This window comes from Aptenodytes patagonicus, chromosome 1 (assembly GCF_965638725.1).
Source record: "Aptenodytes patagonicus chromosome 1, bAptPat1.pri.cur, whole genome shotgun sequence".
Classification (NCBI taxonomy): Eukaryota; Metazoa; Chordata; class Aves; order Sphenisciformes; family Spheniscidae; genus Aptenodytes; species Aptenodytes patagonicus.
In genome coordinates this window covers 151,420,958-151,447,831 of record NC_134949.1, presented here as the reverse complement: position 1 = coordinate 151,447,831, position 26,874 = coordinate 151,420,958, and the positions used below count along the sequence as shown (strand labels likewise).

The following is a 26,874-nucleotide window of genomic DNA, read 5'->3' as shown; positions in this document are numbered from 1 at the left end:
CCCACAACATACATAGTATGCAAGGCAGGGCAACACATTTGTGCTTGACAGTCTTTCACAAATTGAACAAAATACAGTTCAAAATTAGTTTTAAAAGGCAATAGGAAATAGCAAATAGACATTTGGAAATTAGTTTTTACACTTACTGTTGAAAATATGACTCCTATTATTCAAAAAAATAGCATTCTGTGAAAAGTGGAGCCTGGGTCACAGTATCTTTTAAAGCAGACAATCCTATCGAATCCTTAGAATAGCAAGCAGCACCATCCAGTGGCAATTTTTTCCTATGAAGTTCTTAATTAAGGCCAATTTACATACTACAGAAGTACCATAGCACCCAAAAGAAGATATTTTTCCTTAAAGCACACATATTCAGAGCAGAGCCAGACTTCTACCAAGATAGATCTAACAATTAGACAGGCAATAGTCGGTGTAAAATCAATATTCATATTGGATTAATAATACAAAACCGGTGTTATAACATATCAAGCTGGGATCCAGCTGAGTATTTTGCTTGCTGTTATACTGTATTTTTGTTTGAATTTAAACTTATCCTGTCCTTGTCTTAGAGCACTCTGCTTCTTTTATACTTCCTTTATTGCAGTTACGGCAGGTAAAAATAACTGTAGTTTATCTAACTGGTGCTGGCTCTGTCCTGTTGGAGCCTCCTTGCTAGTGGCAGTGGCTCTGCTCTACCCAAGCGGTAGAAATCCCAGCACCTCAGGGGTAGAGATCCAATGTTCCTCATAAGGAGCAACTTGTAATACTCCTGCACAGCTGCTTTAAAGTCATTTTGAGCCTCTCAAAATGCACAGAGGTCACACCCACCTCCTAACTCAGAGAAAGTCAGGGAATGACCGTAAGCCTTGATAGTCCATACTGCTTAATTGCTAGCTCAGTCACAGGTGGTTCTCTCCAGGAGAACACCTAGGGTACCGTTTGGTGAATATTTCGCTCTGGGGGACAGGACAGATGGATCTGCCCCACGTCTGGATCCCCTTGTTCAATCCAGTGCTCCAGCACCTATCTCAGCAGACTTTGCTGCCTCCATCTGCTCCATGTGCCTTGATACTATTCCCAATGCACACCCTCAGTTTGTGTCCTAAAAGCATTATTCGCGGGGATTGCAAGACTGCCCTCATTATATTGCACATTTTCATCTTGGGGGGGGGGGGGGGGAGGGAGGAAAAAAAAAGGAACAAGAGTCACTTTTGAATGGTAATTGTGCTTTAGGGTTATGGGGAGTCCAAACCAGACCCACAACCACATGCTGCCCAGGAAGGACGCAGCTAGCCTGCTCCAGAGGGAGCTAGATTTTAATTCAAGCTGTTTTTCTACTGGATTTTATGATTTAGGTTTCACTACGCTGGATTCAGGTTCCATGCAATCCCCAGAGCCACAACATTTATGATTTCTGCCTTGGGCTGGGAAGTTTACTCTCCAGGCCGTACCTCTTGGCTCCATTTCGACCTCACTGTAAAACACTACAGCTAATCAAGACAATACCAAGGCAGCCTTCTCCCTCCCCCAGTCAGGACCAGTAGTCTCTCAAGAAAGAAAAAGTGTGCAGGAGAGCATCATTGCCCTGCTGGAAGCTGGCCAGCACACCCAGGAGCACTGGCTTCCCAGCTCTGCCCTGATCTTGGGCTCCTTTGCTCCCTCCCACCCCCAGACAGGAGCGCAGATGAGGGCAAACTTTTATTCTTGCCCAGTGAGGTATGGCTCGGACTCTTCACCAAAGAGGGTAGATGGTTTGTCCTGATAATCTGCCCCTAATTTTCTGCCAACTCCTACAGCAGTGTTTTAATTCCTCTTCACAATTTTCCCATCCTAGCGCAAATGAAAGCAGCAGGAATATATTCTCTCCCACAAAGGCCAGGGAGAGCAGCAGCTACAATTTTCTTTTTTACACCGTCTTTTCCAATAAAGGCTATGGATTTTCTTCTGTCCCTTTGCTACCAATCTTTTGGTAGGTCATATGCGGAGGTAGGAACACTCTAATCCACACTCTTCTCTGTCTATATTTAAAGACAGGTCGATATGAGAATGGATGGGGAGTGAGAAACCATGCTGAGGATGCTGATCGCTAGTTTCTGTGACTTTCCTCATCGGAAACATTCTCCCTTAAGATTAGTCTATTGCCATCACTTAGTATTATGTTTCATATACCAGTGAATATTTCTTCTGTTTTCCTATTCCCTCTCTGAAGTATAATTTGCCATGTGCAAATAAATAGCCTCATTACTGGAAATAAGCAAAAACTGGACTGTGTGAGCATAGACAGCAGTAATAACAAACATCTTATTTCATTTGTAAAAATGCTTCCTGCGAGGAAACACTGGTTCAACCAGCCCATAACGCTAGAAAAATGGTCAGACTGAACCACATAAAAGTTTTGCTGCCTGCAGCTAATTTCTGCTGGTTAGATGCTATTAAAAATCACTCTGCTTTGAGTTAAAGAAATTAAGCTTAGGGGATGTTTATTCATAATTTAAGATAGTTAATAATAGAAAAGTAATATGGAGAGAAACTGACACTTTCCATTTCCATTAAAGTAATAAAAATTGTGATTACAAGCCCATACTTCCTGCTAGTAAGAAGGTAGAGCTTTTAAGGCCAGATCTTGCACTTTCAAGTGTTTGTGTTTTAAGGAGAAATAGAGACATGTAAATATTATTCAAGATGTCAGATCACTAAAATGCCATTTGAAAGATCCTGGCAAGATCTTTCTTAGGGCTACCTACAAGACAGAACATGAAACTGAATGATAGCTCCTGTGATAAAACAAGCCCTATGGAGGCTCTCACAGAATTTCTGATACTTGCTGGTATCGTTTTTCTGCCATTTGATGTGCTATTGGTATCTCTTCTTTTTTTTTTTTTATTTAATAAAATGAATGTTATCTTGCCTTTTCTCCTGACTAAATAAAATGTTTTATAAAATAGCTTTTAAAAGGCCATTACCTCCATATTTGTTTCTGCTGGCTCATTTAAGTATCATAAACAGCTAATACTCCATTTTAACCCACAACACAAAACAAATATATTATTAAAGGAAAATATTGGACAAGTGCACACAATAATTCACTCTAATGAGCTCTGGCCTTTATTAATAAATGTTTAACATTCCTCCTTACATATTTCTAATTAATGCAGCTCCAACATAGCTGCAAATATGCAGTTAATAATTACTAATAAGAGCTTTATCAAGTCGAGAAACTTTTCTAAATACCAATAAAACTTTATAATATTAACAGATATTTTAAGATATAGATAGGCAGATAGATTTCTTTTCAGGGTAAGCAGTGTATTATCCCATTCTCTGTGTATACAAATACAGGCAAACAGGGAGAAATCAAAGGTATCTTACTGTGTTCCAAAGAGGAAACAATGAGATTTTATCCACACGACTTTTCCGTGACTATGCTGTACCACCAGGAACAACCATACACCACTGCTTATTGAATCTGAGTGAATGGGGTGTAAATAGTCACTTTAGTTATATACATAGAAAAAGGTTTTGCTGGAAAAAGAATGGAAATCAAAGAAGGCAAAAGACAAAACACACTCTTAGCTGAAAGAACAAAGATGTTGGGAGCAGAAAAGTGTAAAAAATTAATTTTTCTAAGATTTTTTTATTTGAATTTTTTTTTTCAAGTTCTCGATCAAAAGAGGCTACACATTTTGAGGATCAAAACTAGAAAGAGCCTATCTTGAAATACATTGTGAACTAATTTAGTACAGCAACATCAGCGTAGAACTCTACATCAGCACTTTACACCAGATGTCCCTGTAGACCAACGTGAAAACATACTTATAGCCCACCTTACCTATGTTCCTCAGCAATCCTGAAGGGTCAGATGGTAGAGCTGAGATCAACAAAGGTAAACCTGGCAAACTGTTTTGGTTTTTTTTTTTCCTAACATGCACTTGTTTTAATTTCCTGTGCAGTGTAGGCTTCCAAGAACAAAATGAAATACTTCACTGTTTTCAACAAGTCTATAAAATAGTATAGATTAAATTAATTCAAAAATACCACAAGAAGCAGAATTTTTTTCTCCTTTCTCCTCTGGGAGAAGGGGAGGGAACAGAAGACTGAAATGCAAAGAGGGAACTGATCGATATTTGAAGAAAAATAAATTTCAAGAGAATGAATGTCTAGTTACTGAAGGAAAGGATGATTACATGGGGAAAAAAAGGAAAAAACGCACAGATTTCAAACAGAAAATGTAACTAAGAGATGTCCAGCTAAAGAGAGTTAAAAGCAATATAACAAAATTTCAAGGGGCAGAGTAGGATTGTGAAGTAAGACACAATCCTACATTCATGTTTGTTGTAAGCATAAAAAAGAAATCATTAGAAATTAAAGAGGAAAAAGATGCATCTTCTTTTACCAGAAATATATTTGTATTTTATGAATACATAACACGTAATCAGTTTCAAAAGAAACAACACTTAAAATAAATGTCTGAAGAAATGATGTTCAACAGCTTAACGTGTTTTCTGAAGAACAGCACATCCTGAGACAGTAAGTCTTCTCCACCGACAAGGACTGGTACTTGACATGCATTGACCTCCTAGAAATTGGATGCCAACATAGAGGCAAACAGCTGCCTCAAAGCAGAATTTACCCTGTATCTTTACAGTGGCGCAACTTTGAGAAGATGACTGTTTACAGCAAATGCACTTCATTTTCCAACTGGAACCTCTTACTTCATCAGCTTTTCCCACCATCTGTATCTGCAAGAGGCAGAAGCTCTTGCAGCCTGTTCTCCCACATGCTCCCTGGTGACTAAGGTAGCAAAGGGCAAGGGGAGAAGGGGAAGGAAGGATTAAAAGATGAGGACAGTGGGGTCAAGGAGATTGTGGGCACAAGATCTACGATACATGTTTGGGGAAAAGGGCTGTGCAGGAGGAGCAAGAGGCACGCCTTCAGATGGCTTTTGTGAGTTGTAACAGATAAAATGCTTCCTCTTTCTTCATTGTTATAAGAAAATATGTGAAAATATAGCTCTAAAACTTGTTTGGATGTCCACACTGTCTGAAGTTGAACCTGTATTGTCAATGATAACGAATAAAACACAGGAAACTAATAAAGACTGATAAAAGATGGGGAGCAGCAACACTGAAAATGAAAATCCATGAGAGATCACTCCTGCAGCAGCACTAATTGATTTCTCTAACAGTGATAACTGATAATGGAATAGAGTGCAATGTGTTGAGAAAGCAGGACTTCAGGCACTAAAGTTATAAATACTGAATATAAGGTAAGCCACTATTACATATTCTAACAACATTAACATCCATCTTTTGCAAGAGATCCATGAGGAAACCAAACAACCGTCAAGTTTTGTCTCTATGATAGTTATTTCCAGCTTATATATTTCTAGTTTAAAATTTACTCTGGTTGTATCATTTGTCATTCCTACAGATGTTATGGAGAAAACAGCTAACATCATGATGCCAATGGGTGACTTTCTACATTTTAAAATTCAAAAAAAGTTTACTTGTATCTATTTCTATCTTTGAATTCAAGCAACAGAAATTTTTCCTTGATCTTTTCACAGAAACAAAAAGCTACTGAATTTTTTTAAAGCTTTTTCTTAGAAACAACAGGAAAAATGCATGCTTTCCTTGGCTTTGCTTTTTAGTTTCAAGCTTTTATTTCCTTTTACACATGAATTGTTCCAAAGCAGCTTTCTAGGATGCAAACATGAAACCACCCTTTACATACATTAAAAACCTGATGTTTTTGCAATTGCTAAATGGTTGCATAGTTGGGGTCTTTTGAAAAGAAAAGCTGCAATTAAAATTAAGATTATTTTGGTGCTGTACTGCATGCCTACATATATTTATAGTAAAATCTAGTCCAATGCCCCTCCACACTTAATATTATAGTACATAGAGGCATTTTTACCTTCATAAATAAGTCACCATTGCTGAATGACATAATCTAAATGTCTAACGCATCTGTCATGTTGTGTGCATCCATTATTGATATTTGATTAGAAGGTGTTCAACTATCTTACCATTTCAACAGGTAACAGGATGAAAAGTGTAAAACACACAAGGGATGTGGAAGAAAAATGAGCATGCTGGACATATTTACTATGGAGCACCTGTAGACTTGATTTGATTCACTTCTCTGTTTCATACTAGTGTAAATCAGGTGTGATTCAACTTGGAGAATTTATTGACAGTGTGGATGCTCACATGAATAAAAAAAAGTTCTCCCCCCATATCTGTTCTTTATTTCAAGATAATCAGACAGTGTTTTCAGTTCAAAGAAGTCAGTTGGAGCCCTGTGCTGTTTCTAACGTGTTTTCCATCCTTAGTGCTGATGAAACGCATTTTCATCGGGTTTGGTACCTCAAAGCTTTGGAATGATGTTGCAATATATGTTTAAAGTTCCCTGTCCCTTGATGTTAACACAGACTCCATTTCCTCTTCAAATAATACAGTAAAAGAATTTCTAAATGTCACTCATTAAAAAGCGTGCTTAGTTTAACCTTTTAAAAGTACACTAAATTCATAGTTTGAAGTGCCTTAGAGAGGGGAATAACCAAAGCCTTTTTTTCTTTTACCTTATCTTAAAAAATGATTAACTTAAAAACAGATTTTCCGCACCTTTTATAACCCAGACTTATTTTCACTCTCACAGCCAAACTATAATCCTGTTAAAATATTAAAACGCTAATAGGTCCTAATAGATAAATACACAAGATCTCTGTAATGTTAATATAACTTGCCAAAATCAGTTACAATTCAGAACAATTCAGAACAATTTTCTCGCACATATCATATTCACGCCATTAGCAACACTGATGGTACAGCAAGGATTCATATGCACATTTTAAAAGTATATTAAAGCCCAAGAATGAAACCCTTCCTTGTGCTCTATTTACAATGTAGGGTGAAAATGAAATCAAAGTACAAAACTGGCTTACTTCCAGTATGATCAGCACGTAGACACCTACTAAGATGATGGACGCAATTGTTACTTGTGCCTCTATGTTTGCATGAAGGTATTGATGCTTCATGGAGAGAGGAACACTTCCAGGCTCCTGTAGAAAAGCTTGGATATTTACGAAGATGGTGCCTCTGGTGAAAGAAAGCGAAGTTTTGCTTATTTCTGGAATGAAATACCATTAGTTTTATTTATGCATTAATTTTATATTGAGTACCTATAAATATATGTATATGTGTTATAACTTTACAATTACAGGCAGCTCTTCAAACATTTTCACTCTATCCCTCTAAATAGCATTGTTTGGAAAGTAACTCAAGTACAGACCAGCCTTGTAAATCCATTTAAAAAGCAACAAGAAGTCATCCTTTCCTGCCCCTCTGAAACAGGCAGTGATAAATTATTTTTAGAACATTATCTATTCCTTCATAGTCAAGTCTATGTAAACTACTACTTCAATGGATCATTTCTCAGTCTCTTAGCCAACCTGTTCAGTATCTGAAAGGTTCTCGTTGTGATGATTTGTTGATTTCTTCTTGAACTTAAGGGTAGAGACCAGTTGTATACTACCTGCAAGAGAGTCACATTTGGTAATATTAATAAGAGTCAGTGAAAGTGATATGTCTCTGATCTAGGGTTTTATTCCTCTTTGTTCTCTCTCCTGTCCATTTAGGGGAATTTTTTGTGGACAGAGCATAACACACACCAGCCTAAATTAATTCCACCTGATTAGGTATGTTACAGGCGCTCAGGTTGGAGCAAACTCATCCTCACTCCCTCACTCATCCAATGAAGTGAGACACACCTCCAGGAGGTGCTCCAGAGAGGGGATGCCAAATCACACTTTGCATTGACTATAAGGAGCACCTCGGGCAGCTAGGCTCAGAGACAACAATATGTTTCACTCCCAAAGACTGCCTAGGAAGAACAGTAACATACATGAGGTACAGACAATGAAAGGCCCAGGAGCAGCATCATACCCCCAGACATTATGAAGAGAACATGTGTCGTGGTTTAATCTCAGTCGGCAACTAAGCACCACGCAGCCGCTCGCTCACTCCCCCCCACCCAGTGGGATGGGGGAGAGAATTGGAAGAGCACAAGTGAGAAAAAACTCGTGGGTTGAGATAAAAAACAGTTTAATAATTGAAATAAAATGGTAATAATAATATGATGATAATAATAATAATACACAAAGCAAGTGATGCACAATGCAATTGCTCACCACCCGCCGACCGATGCCCAGCCAGTCCCCGAGCAGCGGCCCCCCCGGCCAGCTTTCCCCAGTTTATGTACTGAGCATGACGTCACAGGGTATGGAATATCCCTTTGGCCAGTTTGGCTGTGCCCCCTCCCAGCTTCTTGTGCACCTCCAGCCTTCTCAGTCGGTAGAGCATGGGAAACTAAAAAGTCCTTGGCTAGTGTAAGCATTACCTAGCAACAACTAAAACATCGGTGCGTTATCAACTTTGTTCTCATCCTAAATCCAAAACACAGCGCTGTACCAGCTACTAGGAAGGAAATTAACTCTATCCCTACCTAGGACAACATGGTAGAATTTCAGTAAACAAAATTCTTGTTTACTGATCTTCTAGCAAAAAGCAGGAATACTGATGGCATTGTTCAGCTGTGCTGTCACTGGTGGAGGCAGGCCATCCTGTCACGTATACGGAATGAGAGGCAGTTGTTTGTATGTCAATGCTATTTATTAAATGATAAAGCTTATTTTTATTTTTCAGTGATATACAATGACAGGCTGTAAAAGATCCTCCTTCCCTGAGTTCTCTGGGAGAGAGCAGCAGGAACTTGTTACAAACAACATCAACAATGAGAAAGCCTTAAGAGAAATAAAGCCAATAAATGTGATATATGTTTGAGAAAATGATTTGCAGCAAAATATGAAAATGTATTTCAGTGAGCGCAAAAAGGCACTTTGCACTTGTTTCTTCCTTCTAAGACAACTTTTGAAATGTTGCCAATTTTAAACACAAGAATTTCCATGCTAAGTGTCAGTCAAGGGGCGTAAGTTTTACAAAATTTTAATATAGAAAGCTAAAGGAAGTCTTACAAAGACAAAAGAAAATGTAACTTTACTCTTATTAGAGTAAGTTTTCTAATGCTGATGTTGACACACTTCACAGCAGGGAAAAGCACGACCACTTAATCCACACAATGGTGATGGAAATATAAGTGATAAAACACATCTCAGAGAAAGTGAAAGAAAATTTAAAGACCATCACCTGTTGCTGGTGTCTCCTCCTTGATCCAGTGTCTTCAGTCTGGCTGATTTGTACTACAATGTATTCCTCTGTTTGCTGATCAGCTACATCTGCTACAAATGGGCCTCCTATGTCTAACTTCAACAGAGCAGAATCATGAAAATCAGTCAGATTCATAGCTGTTAATAAAGTTGTTAAGGTGTAAATGTCCAGTAAAAATGAGTAAAGGCTCATTCAAATCCCAGAAAAAAAAAAATATAGATTAGTCAACTTATATTGAAAAACACATTCTTCAGCTAAAATGCTTAAGAATCTATGAAAAGAACAAAATAGATGTCTACTTCCTCACCAAGTGGCGCTGTTTTGGCCAGGTTTCCTAAGGATACAGGAGTTATGGGTTCAGAACAAATACATCTGTCCTTTCCTAGTGACTTTTGAGATCACCAGTGCTTCCAGCTGACACTGTAGATGTACCAAAGCTCCAAAATAGCATATGGAAATACACAGAGAGACAGAGAAGTAAGGCTCTTTAAATGCTTGTACTAGACGAAAGACTGCATCATTAGCTCAGCAATTTAAACATCACAGAATTTGTACTGGGGAATACACCGTGGAAGCTCCAACCATGAGGAAAACTAAACCAGAATCAACATCCTAGTCATGCCAGAGGATTTGCTTTTTGGTCAAAATTTTACTCACAATTTTTCAAAATTCTGAAAGACATATTTTCAAGCTCCTTTCAGTTGGAGTACTCACAGACTCTTTCTCCTCCAGCTCCCTTGTCTACTTTTTCTTTCTTTCTCTCTTGGATATCTAGCACGAGATGCTGTCAAACTACATTCCTAGTCTATTATAATTGAGAAATCAGCCAACCATGACCCACAAATCCATTGGAAGTCTGGCTCTATTAGTCCAAATACATCTAGGACTATTTAAACTTAGTATTGTGATAGTCCACTTCTGGCATGGCTGAGAAAGAAGCATCCCTGTGGGTTTGAGGAAGAGGGAAAGCCTGAGCTTTTAAACATTTCACAGTCCATTTGTTAATATAATAGAGTGATATTGTCATTGTTTTGCTCCTACCTGTGACCAGATAGAAAGCTAAGGCATCACCAACAAAAAAAAAAAAAAAAAATCCTAAGAAGGGAAAAGAAGAGACTTGATTTTACACATATATGTTCTGTTGAAATCATGCGACTTAATCACATGCTTGAGTATCTTAATGGTTTTAGCATCTGACATTTAATTGAGCATACTACAAAGAGTGAATCTGTTGCAAAAAAATGTACAAGATCATATACCTACCAGAAGAGTTTTCTCAGAAAGACATTTTGTTGCCCACAGAACTCAGAGATTTTAACAGGAGAAGAAAAAACATGTATAGTTAGAGGGGGCTCAGGGCAGCGCTGTGCCCTTCTTCCCAGTGAGCCCCAGTAAGGCCATCCGTGGTAGACCAGTCTCTAATGGGGAAAGCTTTGTGACGTTATGCAGGGGTCCTTCATCTTCAGAAGAGTTGTTGCATCTGCCCACATTCCTAGCAGGAGAACTGGATGTAGAAAAAGAGATGTCTCTCACACTAACCCAAAAAAGACCCTAGCAGATGTAGTAGCAGGTGAGCAGCCAAAGTGTTGCAAAGTAATATAAATGTCACCCTACTTAGCACGGCAAGCAGAGCAGTCACCACCAGTGTCACTCACATGCCGTTCATTAAGAATGAACCTCCCAGGCATCTATTTCCTTAAAGGAATCACACAGGAAAGGATAAAAAAATAACCTCAGATGCAACAAATCAGGGGACCAACTCCAGTCAGGAGAATTTACACACACAGCCCTTAGCAAATGTAAATACAAATTACAACAGTTCTCTTCTGGTTCTGAAGGTTTTAAGTGTGATTTGGCATCACAGTTTTTCTGTGTCCTAATTAATACATAATATTAGTCTCAACTGGAACTATAGCTATACCTTTAACTAGAGACATTAATTATACCTTCTAAGAGGCCTGTTGACCTGAAGTCATTAACCCAATGGTTTGGGACACCTCTTGACAGTCTGCCTTTTATTAGGAGTGTAGCCAGTAATTTATGTCTTGAAAAGCTTCAGGTGCATATAATTATGGCAGCTTCCTTTTAAGCAATACTTTTAAAATAAATCCTGTAATTACCTAGATGACACAGTCAGGAAGCCGTTATAAAGGATGCTTAAAATTAAAGGGGGAAAAGATTAAATCTTATTTTCAAGAGTGGTTCCTTCCTTCTTTTCCTATAAAGGTGAGGATACTTAAGGAGTTTTCCCATTCCTTTCTGTGCATTTATAAAACCATCAGAAAGAGCCCTAGCAAAACAGATTCTCCTTTGATTGCAAGTGGAACTACCGAACATCATTCACCAGTCTGCACTGAGGATCTGAAATCCCATCAGAGTTATCTTTCTCCAAACAATAATTAGAGACTCTGTCATAATTCCATTGTTAGACTGCATCAGATCACAGCCTTTATGAAAGGTGGAATCAAAATAAACCAGGAGAAAACTCCAGCCATGCTTATATGAATCAAAATGCGATTTTTTTTTTATCAAGTTGCTCTTCAGAATATTTTTGTTCTGCCTTATCTTGGTTTTATATTTCCCTTAAATTGCCAGAATGTGATTTCCTTTATGTTTTAATCATTCAGATGTGATTAACTTTTGGGAAAACTATCTTTTTACTTCTAATATGCCCTTTTATCTGCAACTTAACCATGCTGGGACTTTTTGTCTTTTCTGAACTTTTTTTGTAATGTGGCCTCCAGCGTGTGCCTTTAAAGCAAAAAAAATCTCCCTGACAAGGTTTACAGCCAGAGCTGTTATTTTTTATTTCACTTCAGCTAAGCTGCCTCATTTTTATGTAGTTCCATTCTTGAAAATATATTATTGCTGTGAATTATCCTGTCAAGGGATTTGGGTTTGTGTATTCTTTGTGCACCATTACACAGTGGCTGGCTGTACTTACATCTGGCACCAGACTGGGTCCACTGCTCAGAGCTAAACCAAGAGCTGTTTTTTCTGCTCTCGGTTTTCTGACCAGCTGCTCCTAGAAGGTATTGAAGGGTGTGCGAGAGTCACCTCATGTCACTTTACTTTTTTGTAGCTTGTGTAGACAACATGATGGAATGGGATGCAGTGGCTAAACGTTTCAATTGGTATTCATTCACCACAGTTTATACTTCGGTACTGTGGACATCTACATCTGAGTTGGTTACTCCCTTAAAATCGGTGAAAAGAGGATGCTTTTAAGATAGAACTCATTGCTTCATTTTAGACCACCACACGAAGATGAGAGGAATTGCTCACGCGAAGCATCAGTTCTCTCTATTAACTATAAAGAGAGCCTAGGATGACTAACTCAGGTGTAGCTGAGATGAGTCACTCCCTAAATACTGAGTCCCTGCTCTACCCTCCATCATGCCATTAATTCAGTACGTACAGAGCCAGCTGAAAAGCCACGATTGACAGAGATTCTCTGTTACTGAGAAAGCTGACTTTATGCTTTCTTTAACATCTACTTGTATCACCTACTCTGCCTACTGTAAAACATACCTTGAGAATATTATGTCTATTGATTATTTTTCACCAAGTTTCTGAGATGCTTATGTACTATTGATCTTGATTTATGATCAGGTCACTCATGCTAGATTCCTAGGATATTACCATTTTAAACAAGGCATTTTGCCTGGGTCTTAGCATCTATTTTTACATGTTGTCCTTAACTGGGGTTATTTCTGCATCACTCTTTGTAGTTTTCTCTTTTGATGTCCTATCCCTGTTTGTAGCTTTTGAGGTTGTTTTTACATCATCCCTCCACATATACCAAGTTGAACCACATGCTTTTCTATACTTATTGGTTTCCCCATCTGAAGAATGCTCCATAACTTTTTTTTTCCCCCTTTCTGGAGTGTCAGCAATCTGTTTCCATTTTTGTCTACATTGGATCCATCCTTTCTCTCTGTGCTCCATCAGTTCTAGAATTTTTGTGAGTCCTTAGTAAACTCTCTTTTCTACAGCATTTTCTCAATGATGCCTTGAGATTCTGCTTCTTTGCCTGCCTCTGCACATGGTCCTGGTCTTCATCCATCTACTTAGCAGCTTGAACATTGCCTGCAGGCCAAAATGCTTAGTACATTTCCAACAGCATCAACAAACATAAATGATTTTTAAATGTGTTCTGCAAGAAAAAATGACGGAGGAGTGTCTGACAGTAGAGAACTAGAGTTACAAAATAAAAAAAAAAAAAAAAAAAGATCAAACAGGGAAAAAGAACTAAAGGGATTAGACAGGCTGTTTCATTCATTAAGTTAATTTATGCTCCCTGGGAGAAGAACCCATTTTTAGGACCTCCACAGAAGCTGAAAAATCTGCTAAAATCTGACTATATTCTTTGCCTCACAGTCTTTCTTTCTACATATACGTCTGGTTCAGGGAGTGGGAAAGGTGATTTTCAGTGTCACTGATGGTCATGGCATGATTACAAGTTTTTCTAGTGACCTTTTCTTGCTCCGTGATTAACAAAGTTGCACCAATCATTCAAACTCATGCAACATTAGCAAGGAATTTGATAATAAGGTCAGCACATTTGCCCATCTTATGTCTGCTCGGTCTAAAGCCTCCGCATCAACTTCAATATGTGGAATTGTTCTAAGTAGTTCCACTGAATCTAAATGAAATGAGAAATCTAGCTTATGATGTACATTTCAACATATTATTGGTATTGAGATACATCATCTACTTTCTGAATTTGAGATCTTAATCCTGGACTGGATGTGATGAAATCTCTCAGAGCTACTGAGGAGGGAGGTAAGTCAGTGAAAATGGCCACTGACTAGTCAATTTGATATCTCTAGTTTTGTCTGATTTGGACTGACCGGAGACCCATTCAGCCATGATTTGAGATGATGTATTTTCATTAAGTTCTGTTTTGCACGTAAAGAGCAAGTGAGTAAGGAACCCTTCACACTGGGTGCTCTGCAAATACATACCTTGCAAAATGTCAGCCCTTGCTCAAAAAATTTTATTGAGGAGATATCAAAGATTTAAAGCAAACAATCAGATCAGGACTGAAAGGCTTTGAAATGTATTTATAAAAATGCAAGATCCTTGGCCAGACTCAGAAAGAATTCACAGTCCACTCCCCAGTTATTATCAGGTTTCAGGACCAAAAGAAGGAAGTTCTGACAATCAGTCTGAAAAAGGAAAATGAAATTGCTTCACCTAGACTGATCTAACTTTCCCTCACCTGTAACAGGAACTGGCACAAGTACAGAGGTTGAGAGGGAAGCAAACAAGTTTATTACTGAAACACTTCTCAGGGACAGAGTAAATATGGAAATTCGCAGCTCAATGAGGTAGGTGTGAGACCCATTGCGCAGAAATGTGCTGGAAGATTTATCTTTTCTTCTAAAAAGAAAATATTTCTACTATTGAAAAGTGTAGAAATAGCAACAATTGTATCAGGTACAGTGAAAGAAAAGAAGGCACTGTATCAGGGAGACAGACACTTCTTTAAATGACAGTGAGGTAGCGTACAGTTTGATTGCATAATTCCTTAAATAGCATCCATGAATCCCCATTACTTTTTAATTTCATAAAGCCTAGTTCAGTTCAAAAAGTTAGTGCACAGTTCTGCTCCAGCTGTCTGTTCCCCATTGCTGGAGAAAAATTTAAAATTTTGCTTAGATCAGGGCAGAAGTTATTAGAAACAAAGGAATGAACACGGAGTATATTTAGCATTTCAGAAGATTCTTCAAGTCTGAAAACTTACATAAGTTGTGGAGAAGAACAAGAATATTTCTCATTCACTCTTTGGTCAACCAGTTAACGGAGAGAAGTTACCTGAAGGTTTGAATGGCCAAAGAGTTACAGAAAAAAAAATGTTCATGTTTTAAATAGGTACATGTAACTAAACTAAGAAATGCTGGAATTTATTCAGACTCTATATCTCTTCTTCAATTTTTATAATCCGCATTCCAAAGGCACATCATCTTATTAATTATTGAGGGTCCCCACTTAACATACAGCCTTTGAGCAAAACATCTGAAAATGCTTCACACACTTACATCAATAGGGGTATTGAATCTTGCTTCCTGCAGAAAAGGGTCCTCTAGCCAGGCTTCAGTATACACTTACTTCTTTCTGGTATTAGAGAGCTGACTGCTAGAACTTATAAGCCAATAAATCCCAAGTGTTGTCAAAAAGGAACAATATTACCACTATTTTGAAAAACTATCTAAATCCACTGAATTTGTATCTGGTGCCAATAGGGAAATCAGTATTTAAAAAAAAATAAAAATAAACCTTACAGACTCAAAAAGCTTCTATTAATTCACAGGAGGCAAGATGTTTTCAGAAACTGCAGCCAACACACCTCAGTGCTACATGCCAGGTTTCATGGGGATGGGCAAAGCAAAGGGACATACAAGTGGGCTAATAAAAAAGAAGATAATGGGAAGAAAAACAGCTAGAGTAAATCCAAACAAGAGATAATGGTATGGAAACATAAACAAATGGCAACTAGAGCAAGTGGAAAAGTGCTAAAGAGATGTCATGTGAAAAAGCAGGTCACCCCCACGCCAGCTGATGCAGGTCTCTCCCAGCACCAGAGACAGCAAGTCCTGCCTCTGAGCAAGCCTGAGACCTAATGGGTATGACAGAAAAACCACAAATATCTAAGTGACACCAGGATGACAAAGGATATGAAGTCCAAAGGGGATCACTCAATTTGGATTTTAAAAATATTTCAACTTTGTTTTGATTTTTCTAGTGTATGCAGACACATCGTATGCATGAGCACACATCCATAACAGACATATCAATGTGCATGGGCATTTCTGGACAGAAACAGAAATGAGAGGAAAGAATTTGGGGGGGAAAAAAAAAAAAGGTTATATAGTGGTTAGTACCCATTCAACACTTCTTAACAGCTTTTGAGGCATAAGCAAGAGGTTAGGAGTGTTCATTTGCATAATTTGGCATCATATGAGCTGAGAGACTTATTTTCCACCCAAAGCAGTCTCATATAATAACCTCTAAGGGTTTTGTGACAAGGACTACTGCAGCACACCTGCCAGCCTACCATGAAATTCTTGTAGATATTCAGAGAGTAGCACCTAATGTCCACTGGGAATACCGCAGTCTGTCAGCCAGCATAAATCACATCTCCAACACTGCTGTGTGAATGGTTATCATTACCCAAGCCTAGCCAAAGAGGTGAATACTTTCTTCACTACACAACAAAGTGGAGGACAACCATGTGAGCTTACTTCTGCGCAAATGAAGACTGGCAGCAACGGTGAGATGACATTCAGAATTGCTTGTGCCTTTTCCAAAATTCATTTAGAAATGCAACCTTTCTCCTTGACCCTTCTGCTTGAATTACCATGTCACCTTGAAAGCAAAGCATGGCTTTACTGGATTGCTTGCCTCTCACATATTTTTCCCCAGCTCAGTGACCTCAGGTAGGAACACAGGGACAGAACGTCCAGTTTTCAACAGACATGAGACAAACTAAGAAGCTTCAGCTCCAGGTTTGTCAAGTAAGAAAGGGGAATGCTATATTCTGACTGTCTGACAGCTATTTGGCTCAAAGCATCCTGACGTGATAGGTAAAATGTGAACTATGAGAACACTTGTTTGTACTCAAATCCCAGTCCCACCAGCACTTCCCTGAAACAAGCGAAAGAACTAACTGGTTGCAGAGCCAATGTGTACAAGGCAGCAGCTATGGTTCCAACCCAAAATCTGTGGAAAGAGAGCAAATCCTCAAGTTATGCTATGACAGTTGACTAAAACTTGAACTCAAAGACTTGCTGCCAGTACACCCTCCTTTGGCAGACTGGGTAATGACTGGCCTGGTGCTGTTTGAGACCACACGTATATAGGAGCTTTCAACAACAGTTTCAAGGACGACAAAAATATTGATGTAAACAGGATACCGATGGGAGTTTACAGTTGAAATTGTCACTGGTCCTACTAAATGTTCACTTGCTTTCCTCCAAAAAGGAATGTCAACTTTTAATTATAAATGGTCCTCAAGCACTAACCTTTTCTTCCTCATTTACCCTACTAATTGGTGTGTATATTTTGTCATTATTGGCAACAGTAAGAATACTAATAATCAAATCTATTTAAAATGGACTCTCCCTGATCAAAGCTATGGAACTGCCCAGTTAAATAGAAAAAAAATCAGCATTTCAAAAATTAAATCCTGCTGCACCTTTTCAAAACAAGACACCTGCCAGGAGCTTGTGAAATATATCTATAGGTGAATCTAACACTAGTGAAATAAGAGCCAAGCAGATTGTGGAGCTGGCTGATTAAACTAGAAATATAGTGGGAACAAGAGATGTAATTTATTTACAAAAGTGTTTGTTTGTTTACTAACTGAATGCTCATCCCTCAAAGACTTTTCACGTTCAGGTCTGCATTCACCTGCGACGAACCATTTTTATTTTGGGTTATTTATTGCCTGTTCTTTTGAACAGTTTCTTGGCAATCTGTGGACTTAAATTCACTATTGAGCAATTTTGCATGGAAAATTTGTAAAGGAATCTGCACCTCCACTGAAAAATATCTACAGATGCACAAAGCCATACATACAGCTGGGCTAAGCTGTTCTGGAAACATATCTGTGAATCATCTCATTTCCTGCTTTTGATGGAGTTCACTGGGTAGCATCATGGTCCAAGTATACACTACAAATATGTTACAGATGACAGCATACAACTGGCCTGGGGTGCAGTTGCTGCATCCAGGTGCATGTTCTAGCCATGGTCCCAGCTACTTGCTGGGCCTTGATCCCACTGGCTCTGCCACCCACTTCCACACTTTTGGCTTCATGCAGAGACTGGACACAAGGACTGGACGGACACCACAAGGTGCCCCAGACAGGTGCCATTCAGTATGACTTGGCTAGGGAGCACGACTGTGGCCTGCATCAAAGGACATGTCTACACGCAGCCCAGGCTCTGAGGACACCCAATGCTCTCAGGATATAAGACAGAAAACACCCACCCATTCAACCAGTTTATCAATGAAACTTCAGTTCCGAGGTGGGGTTTTTTTTTCAGTGAAAGAAGGATACAGAAGCTTTCCAGAGGTGACACAGCCAACATCTGCCAGGACACACCTTGATCCGGATAAACGCCAAATAAAATCTAGGGCAAGGATAAAACCCAAACTTTCATTAATAACACAAAAACTGAAAAATACCTGCTAAGCCTACCTCAAATAGTTAAATAAGACTCTTTCAAACTGTACATTAAATTGTAAGATTGCTTTCAGCATTTTCAAGTAAGTTTCTAACACAGCTGAAAAGCAGCCCTGGGATACTTAACAAGGGTGACTAATATTCCTTCTGTAAAATTACTGCCCAAGTCACATATTCAATGTATTTTATCCAAGTGTCTCTTAGGACAAAGTTGTGATCTTAAGGATCTATAGGATCCATATGGAAAGCTACACCCACCTCTGAGGAAATACAGAGTGTCATCTATTTTGTCTCTGATACAGAAGCCCCACTAGCCAAAAAAGGGTTCCTCACAGCAACTAAAAGGATAAACTCCAACTTTTTTAAATGTTTCTCAAGTCTTGCAGTCTAAGATTTTGCTGATTTTGAAGATTTTGGTAGCAGAGGGCAGCACTCTGGCAGCCCCAGTAGGGCGCTGCCTACCTCCTCATGGCCTTTCACACCACGGAGCGCTGTGATTGCTGGTGCATCCTCCCTGGCACAGTTTTTCCTGTGAACATTCCCCAGGTGATATCCAGTATCTAAAGACTCATCCTACATTCAACAAGCAACCATTAAGGACATACAAATTTGAGTTTAAGCTGCCTCCTCAAATTCAGCTGCCTACCCTACCACATTGTCCAGGGTGGCGGCTAGCGCACCAAACAGTAGTCTGATTAGGCATAAGGCCCTGCACAGTATTTTCACTTTTTGCCATCTTGCCCCCACCCTCAAGACATTTTTTGATTAGCTAAGACCAAATATCACACCCCATTTTGAACTAATTTAAGGAATTGGGACAGGGAGGGGAGGGAGGGTTGCTAATTCAATACTTACAGAGCAGACAACTACAAAGATAAAAAGGCCTGAAACTTTCAGGAATTTTAGACAGCATCTGAAACGTAAGAAACATGTATTTACTATATGGCTAGTTTAAAACAATTTTTTTTCTGTTCTCTTAATAGCTCTGACATTTCAGAAGCATCATGGTGAGCACTTATGGGTGATAATATACCGCATCAGAGCACGGACACCACTACACAGGGTCAGCGGGGGCTTGGGAAGCCTCAGTGACTATAAGGGCCTCCTGCCCCAGGTCTGCTGCCAGCCGGGTCTCATTGCACAGGAAGGAGGTTTTACCTCTCGGGCTGCAGCATGAGCTGGTGCTGGGACCTGAAGCCACTTCTCTGCTGCTACTGCCGGCCCCCGACAGACCCAGAGCCCCATCAGCTCGCCCTGGTCTCTCCCAGGGAGGCAAAGGAGCATTGCCACTGCAGGGAGGTGGCATGGCCGAGCAGAAAGCACAGCTTGTTGCATAGAGGGGTGGTGTCATGAATGAATTCCTCAAAACTGGACTTCTGATACACATCCTGAAAGGTGTTGGGAAAAGACAGTTTGAAGACAAGAACAAGCTTTAAGAATCTCCAGGTTTTAAGAGTGCCTCTTTAAACCAAATATACTTCATGAGCATCGCTAGATAAACCAAGTAGCAAAATTAGATTTTTTTTCCATAGCACATCTGCACCCTTTGAAGGAATGCCCAGTTCTGGAGATTTGATGCCATCAAATTTTCTGAAGTGTCAGAGCTTACTACTGAGTGGGTTAAGCAAGAATAACTCTAAATTAAATGTGGATGTTGAAAATGCATGCTGTCGAGTAAGAAATCTTAAGATTTAGCACTTTTAAATTACCATTTTTTATCTTACCATAAAAGGCAACGCTTAACATTATTTTCTTGCTGCCCATCAGTATGGTACACAGTTGTCTTAATTTACAGAACTCTTTTTGGTGATTTGCCCTTATTACATCTTTTCATTAATTGAAGGCATTGATGTTCTTATTCCATTTTTTCAAAAGTAAACATTCAAACATTGCTTTTCTGACAGAATAACAAATGTAAAGTTTGATTTAAGCCTGATGACAAGCAAGAAGGAAAACATTTCAAGTTACTAGGATAATTAGTTGAGAAGAGAACAGTGCAATAAATAGCTGCATTGACAGGTGCTATAGGACAAAATATTAAAGCAGAGTAGTCTGAAAAGAGTCAGAAATAATTTTTAATCACAGTGGAAATAAGTCCCTAAATCGAGTTCATCGACTGAAAACAGCATAAGTGACTGAAGACCCATTTTTTAGAAACATTGTTTTCTAAAGATCCCTTCATCTTTAGAATTCTCCAAACAGGCAGGAAAAAAAAAAACAAACCAGCAGCTAATAAAAATATGTTGCCACAAACTGGTACAAAGGGGCTACAATATCCTATGAACTACAAGTGGTAGCGATTTTACGCAAACTTTGCACCGTATAAAAATCTAGAGAAGGGAGAGGAAGAGGGGAAGCCAGCTTGGTGGCTTCTTCCAGAAACGCCAGGTAGCCCTGCTCTAACGATAAACAAGGTGGCAGAGAGGGGGAAGAGGATAATAAAGGCTTGAAAAGAGAGGAATGACAACAAAAGCCATTATCAGCACCTCACAACTGATAACTTCTTTTGGTATTGTGTGATTTATGGAAAATACCTAGTGCCAGCTTAGTCATGTATCCTCTATCCTACTTGTCTATTCTCCCCATCTCTACATTACAGTTCTATTTCAGTATTTTTGAGAATCTGTTATGTTATGAATTATTAAAGCCCAGTCTAGATTGGTTTAGTTTTAAGGTACTTGATATTTTCTGTTTGCACTTACCAAATTATCATTTCTAATAATAATTCAAATTATTATTGAAACAAGAAACAGCAATAACTTGATTTTAAGACATAAGAGAAATCAAAAAGCATTAATTAAGCCTTTATAAATTCATAACCACTTGTCTGTAAATAACAGAAACTCATCTAAAGGAGCTGGCAAGTTACAATAAAAAAGCTTTTGGAAATGGTTATTTTATAAAATGTAGAATTTAGAAGGTTCTTTTCCTCCTGTCTGTTTGTTTTCATGGCATTTTTTATTAGGGAAGCAGCACTTTTAACAGCTTACAGTTGAGAAGTGACCAGCCAGTGACTCACCCGTGGTTTGCAATCTGTCTCTTCCTACAGCGTTAATCTAGCACAGCGATGCAAGTACAAACCCGGTGCCAAATCCTGCGCTGATATATGCCTCCAGCACAATCCTATTTGACTTCAGTTGGAAATGCATGAAGTATAAATCTAGGAAGGCTTTCACCCCCTGTTCTAAACCAAATGATTTTTAGTCTGATCTGCATGTGGTGTCGGGCAGTTTAGCTCCATTCATTATCTCAGCGGAGTTACGCTGATTTACGACAGCCAAGGAGCTGGCCCCATATGTACAACCCGCACTATAGCAATGAAAATATTACACGGGAAGTTCTGCCAGAGAACTGCTCTGCTTCCCAGATTATAAACCTACACTGTACTGGAAACGTGGATTCTACACTCCCGCTTGATGCCTTTGTTCCGTCAAATACCAGGGAAAGCTACCGCGAGCGTGAAGAAAGACGCCTGCCAAACTTTTTCACATCTGCTCATATTGCACTAATTGCAGCCATTGAAATTCTCCTGCTCCATTTGTTCAGCAGCAGTGCAGGAGAGTGGCACTCCACACAATACCATATGCACGATGAAAGGAGGAAAACAATTGTGAAGTGATGAGCTAAGACAACGTACAGATTGGGAAGTCTCATTGGAAAGGCTCCGCGGATCAACACGGAGATGCGGACACGCAGTGCTGGGCTCCATGCAAATCTGCAGAGCAGAGGCCAAACCAAACTAGTAAAAAGTGTTGAAATTCTGGAAAGGGCAGAGGGAATTAGTATTCAAGATTAAAGGGTTTGCTAGTTAAATCCCAGGCAAAAATATCCTGAGAAAATTTGAACTTAAGCTCTTATCACATTGGTATCTTTTAATATATTAACAGATTCAATTTCCTCCATGGCTAAATGAGGTAAAAGACTACTTTGAGGTAAAGAGTGAAATATATTAATATACTTAAAGATAGAAAAATGCTGAGTTAGATTTTGCATTGTGTATATGTGAAAAGCTACTATAACCACTACAGAAAGACTGTGTTAGACAGATATTTTAATTGAAGTATTTCATAAAAGCAACAAAACACTGAAGAATAAAGCTGTGGAATCAACCAAGGGGCTTTTAAGAAATGGTTTCAAAGAAATGTTAAAAGCAATATAGAAGGTATTTATTAACAAATTTAGAATAGGTGCTATGACTGATGCTTGTGGGGGGCTATTGATCATTAGGTAGAGGTTATAACCAATTTTACCAGGGTTTATTTATAAACTACCAATGGCAAGATACGGCCTAAATATGGAGTGTTATTTTATTCATTTGCAGAAAATAAATCATTTTCTAGACATCGATACTCAAAAACTAATCCCTGCAGAAATTAAAAAAAAAAAAAAGGAAAAAGAAATAAATGAATGTTTGAATTCAGACCTCATCTTTGATAAATTGAACTTGACATGAAGGTTGTCCAAGATTTCATATTTCTCAGCAGAAGCAGATCTGGACAAACTTGTCATTTCACTTCCCAGTTGAAACCTTTGCTCAAATTCTGCAGAGCTGTTGTCCCATGAATCATCATCTGTGGTAAAATCTGGATTATGAAGAGCCATGCACTGCAACCTGTCACACATTTTCAGTAAACATAATAAAACAAAACAGTGGTTTATTTCAACAGATAGTAGATGCAGCTGACCTTGCATATCCTTAGGTTCACTGTGAGAGATTTTAATGGAAAATTTCATAGAAAGAGATTTATTCAGTACAGACTGAGCTCTCCTTGGTGACACAGCTGGGTAGACTTGGGAGCAAAAACAAAGGCCCCATGACATTTAGGTGCACCTGGGAGAAGGAGCTCTCTGATGCACCAGGCAGATGTACCTCAGGATTTGGTGCGTAAACCCCCTATAATGACCCTGCCTATAGCTCCGCTGTGTCTTCCAGTGCACCTGATGTAACACCACGTGGAGGAAATGAGAGCACACGACCTGCAGTTGCCTATCCTTAGGGCTCTCTAATCACTCTGACCTCAGACCTTGCATCCTTCCCTTCCCCATTTACAGCCCCTTCTTTCCACTCAAGCTCCTCCAGAGTAATTCTCTGCTCACAAGCCCTGACATTCACTTTATTTCCCAGTAGCTTTGGTGTCAGGATACAAGAACGAACCATGCACAGTTAAATAGAAGAGAGCTTAGAAAAAAAATTTTTCGAGTAAAATGAAAGTAACTCACCCATTTTCCTCTGAGGAAACCTTCAGTAGTGGAGTCTTCTCTGTAAAGCCAGTGTTTTTTGACCTTGAGCTGAATAACTTGGAAAAATTGAAGTGATCTCTTTGGAGAGGGAAAAGAAAAAAAAAACAGTAAATCTGCAGTACAATGATTCACTACAGTTCTACAGAATATTTTGCTACAAGTGCATCAAACTAGTTAAATATTCTTTAAGAATAGTGTTCACCTAAATTAAGGTTTTCATTCAGTTTGAACTAGTCATGGTAGTTACTTCCTTATAGTCATGGGGGACTCTACTGCATGAAATAAGATAAATTTATCTTATCCTAAAAGCGGCATCTAAAATAGTCAATTAAATTCTCTCTGAATGCCAGAAGAACAATAGACACTCACATGTTCATATTTTAGACACCTAAATTTACAGTGGAACAACTGCACTGTAATAATAATGAGGCAAAATTCTTAAGGTAAATAATTACACATTTTCATATAAGCTCACATTAATATACTTCATAAAACATAAAGTAATACGATAATTTCTGTCCCGTAAATGTCATTTGAGACACGGATCACCAGAAATCTACTAATCTCTACAACAGCCTCAGCACCCTTCGTATTAGGGAAGAAAGCCTTATCTGAAATACAAGTACTTCATTCCTCCAGCACAATCCTTTCCAAAAAGTTCCTGTCAAGTCTTGGTCCTGGCACTGCAGATAATTAACAGAGAGTAAGCTACCTCTTGCCATATTGCAGCTTAGCATTGTTAAGAAGCCTTTTGCTAAAATATAAATCCCAAAGCTTAAGAAACAGCTGAAAAGCATCAAGCACAATCACAGGGATCTAGCTTTGGGGCAGGCTTCTGGGGGAGATTAAATAATTGAGCCATTTTAGAGCACTCTCCAAGACCTGGCTCTTCCAGAGACATTTCCCATCAAAACCACCGTTATTCAGACACGCTCAGATTTATTCTATTCAAAACTGCAGCCACCCACCATCAGAAAGTCCCAAAGAAATCTGCTAGACATACAGTCAATACGCAGATCTCATTACTCCCAGAGACACTCAGAGGAAACCTAAAACGTCTGCTGCTATTGCTGGGCTGTGAGGGGAAAGAAATTGTAAAATCATAGACAACTAAATAAATATACAAAGGTGACTAGTAATTCAATCTTCTAAATATAAGGCTAGTCCAGAAAGAAGGATCTGTGTATTTTCCTTTATAACACAATGGAAGACAGTGGAATTTCTTGCATTTTATAAAGGTATGCATGAACTCAGACTTTGCAAAATTAAAACCTCCAGTTAATGCTTCAGCTTGCTTGTTTAGTAGTGTTGTCATTCAGAAGCCATGCTAGGTGTGGAGCAACTGGATATGGTTCTTTCAGCCTTGGGTGGCCACAACGCTCATTCAAATTCTGCTGTAAGCACCGTATTTGCAGTCTCAACAGAAAAGAATGAATGAGTTAGACTGAGTTATCCAGTACCTCGGGTCAAATGTTGGGCAGATTACAATTCAGGTGCTACATTGCACTGACAGTTCATCTGTGAAGAGGTGATTGCATACTCTGAAGCTATTGAAGTGCTTCCTGTTTTAAATAGGAGAATATCATTCACACAACAAGTTTAAGTGAAGAAATTCTGGTATTTTGAAGCAAGTGCTGTTCTAATCTTATCAGAGCCTTAGATGTAAAAGATTACCTAGAGCTTTTACAAAATGGAATCCATAAGGACAGCAAAAACACTATCAAGACTTTAAATGTGTGCTCACTGAGCACTACTTGATATGCTCCTGGCTAATCCCAGCATTCCACTACATTCGAAGTTTGCATCCAAAGGTGACAATTTTAATAAAAATTCTGATGGTGGACCTTGAACTTGTACATTCAGAAATTTAACTCAGGCAAAGACCAATTAGCTGTTTCTGCTGTTAAACAAAATGATGCCACCTGTTCCACAAAAAAGGCTTTGAATAATATATACTATATGCTGTTCTGATCTAACCTCACATTGTGCACACCACTAACATTTCTACACTTATTTTTCTTCTTTTCCTCCTAGGACACGTGCAAAATCTGAGATTAGTAACCAGAAAACTTTCTACAAAAACTTCCATTTTCTTCTAATTGTTAGAGGTTGATACCAACACTGCTTTGTGTTACCTAGGCATACATATATCTGCTGACACTTTCCCACCTCAGCCAGTCTTCACCGCTACTGTAACTGAGCGACCAGTCTGCAAAGAGCGCTGAAGGGCAAAGCAACCGCAGCAACGGCAACCAGAAAGAGATGATAAAGGTTTGGTGGAAGGTGGTTTAAATGACAGAACTTTAAGTGAAGGATCCAGAAGGCTAGTTAAAGATACCACCATTTGCTTTCTTTTTGCATGTTTGTTATCCTCACTCGCTGGTATAGGTCTTGCCACTTTTAAATGGAACTGTAGAGCTTCACAGGTTGCCAAGAATGGCCAATACAGTAAAAATGGAAAAGGTCTTCAGATAAAGTGAAAACAATTAGTACATGACAACATCAATTTGCAGAGAGTAAAAACACATGGACAAGAATAGGCAGCAGGAAACAGCCAGGCTTGACAAAACAAAAATAATTAGAGAAAAAGCAGAAGAGCCTCAACTCCCTTGTGATGTGATTACTCTAATTAGAGATTGCGAGTAATATAAACAATAAAGCTAATTAGGGCATAAAAGAATCTTGAAGGCTGAAAGCTCTTGAAAGAAAAGTTGAAAAAGCATCATGAAAAAATAGCATGGATTATAAAAATGGAAGTCATCCCTGAATGGAGAGCCAAATGCAAGCGCCTCTGTGCCTCTCATACTTCTGCAGAAACATTATTAGTGAGATTTTTCATCAAGAGATAACAGAGATCGTCTGCAAGCAAAACCTAGGAAGGCCCAAAGACCCCCTGTTACTAGAGCAGCAAGTCTGCCGTGCTCAAAAGCCCTCTCAGCATCATTCTTGGTGCTCCTCAGCCCTGCAAGTGGCTGGCAATTATGACACGGTGTAAATAAGGGAAAGATATCAGTGTAACACATTTCAAAACCTAGGATCAGTTTACACTTTGAATGTTTCTTCACGATCAAAAGAGCTAGAAACTTTGGTTATACCTACATGCTAGAATGGAGTGCAATCTATCTCTGCTGAGCAATTCAGCAACATTACCAAGGAGCTAATCATCAGGTCAGCCGGACACCAGTTGTGTCCAGTGTTCTTCTCTCATGATTC

At 38.9% G+C, this 26,874-nt stretch overlaps 1 protein-coding gene across 1 annotated transcript in view; it reads right to left on the bottom strand.

Annotated features, from left to right (window-relative positions):
* OCA2 (OCA2 melanosomal transmembrane protein) overlaps positions 1-26,874 on the bottom strand; it is a 182,661-nt gene that overhangs the window by 137,861 nt on the left and 17,926 nt on the right. The window contains exons 2-8 of the mRNA XM_076328905.1: positions 23,641-23,739; positions 22,844-23,032; positions 19,276-19,333; positions 18,295-18,367; positions 9,207-9,364; positions 7,454-7,536; positions 6,947-7,100 (exon numbers count right to left, since the gene is read on the bottom strand). Coding sequence (XP_076185020.1) covers positions 6,947-7,100; positions 7,454-7,536; positions 9,207-9,364; positions 18,295-18,367; positions 19,276-19,333; positions 22,844-23,032; positions 23,641-23,739 — 814 coding nt within the window. The remainder of the gene's footprint in view (positions 1-6,946; positions 7,101-7,453; positions 7,537-9,206; positions 9,365-18,294; positions 18,368-19,275; positions 19,334-22,843; positions 23,033-23,640; positions 23,740-26,874) is intronic.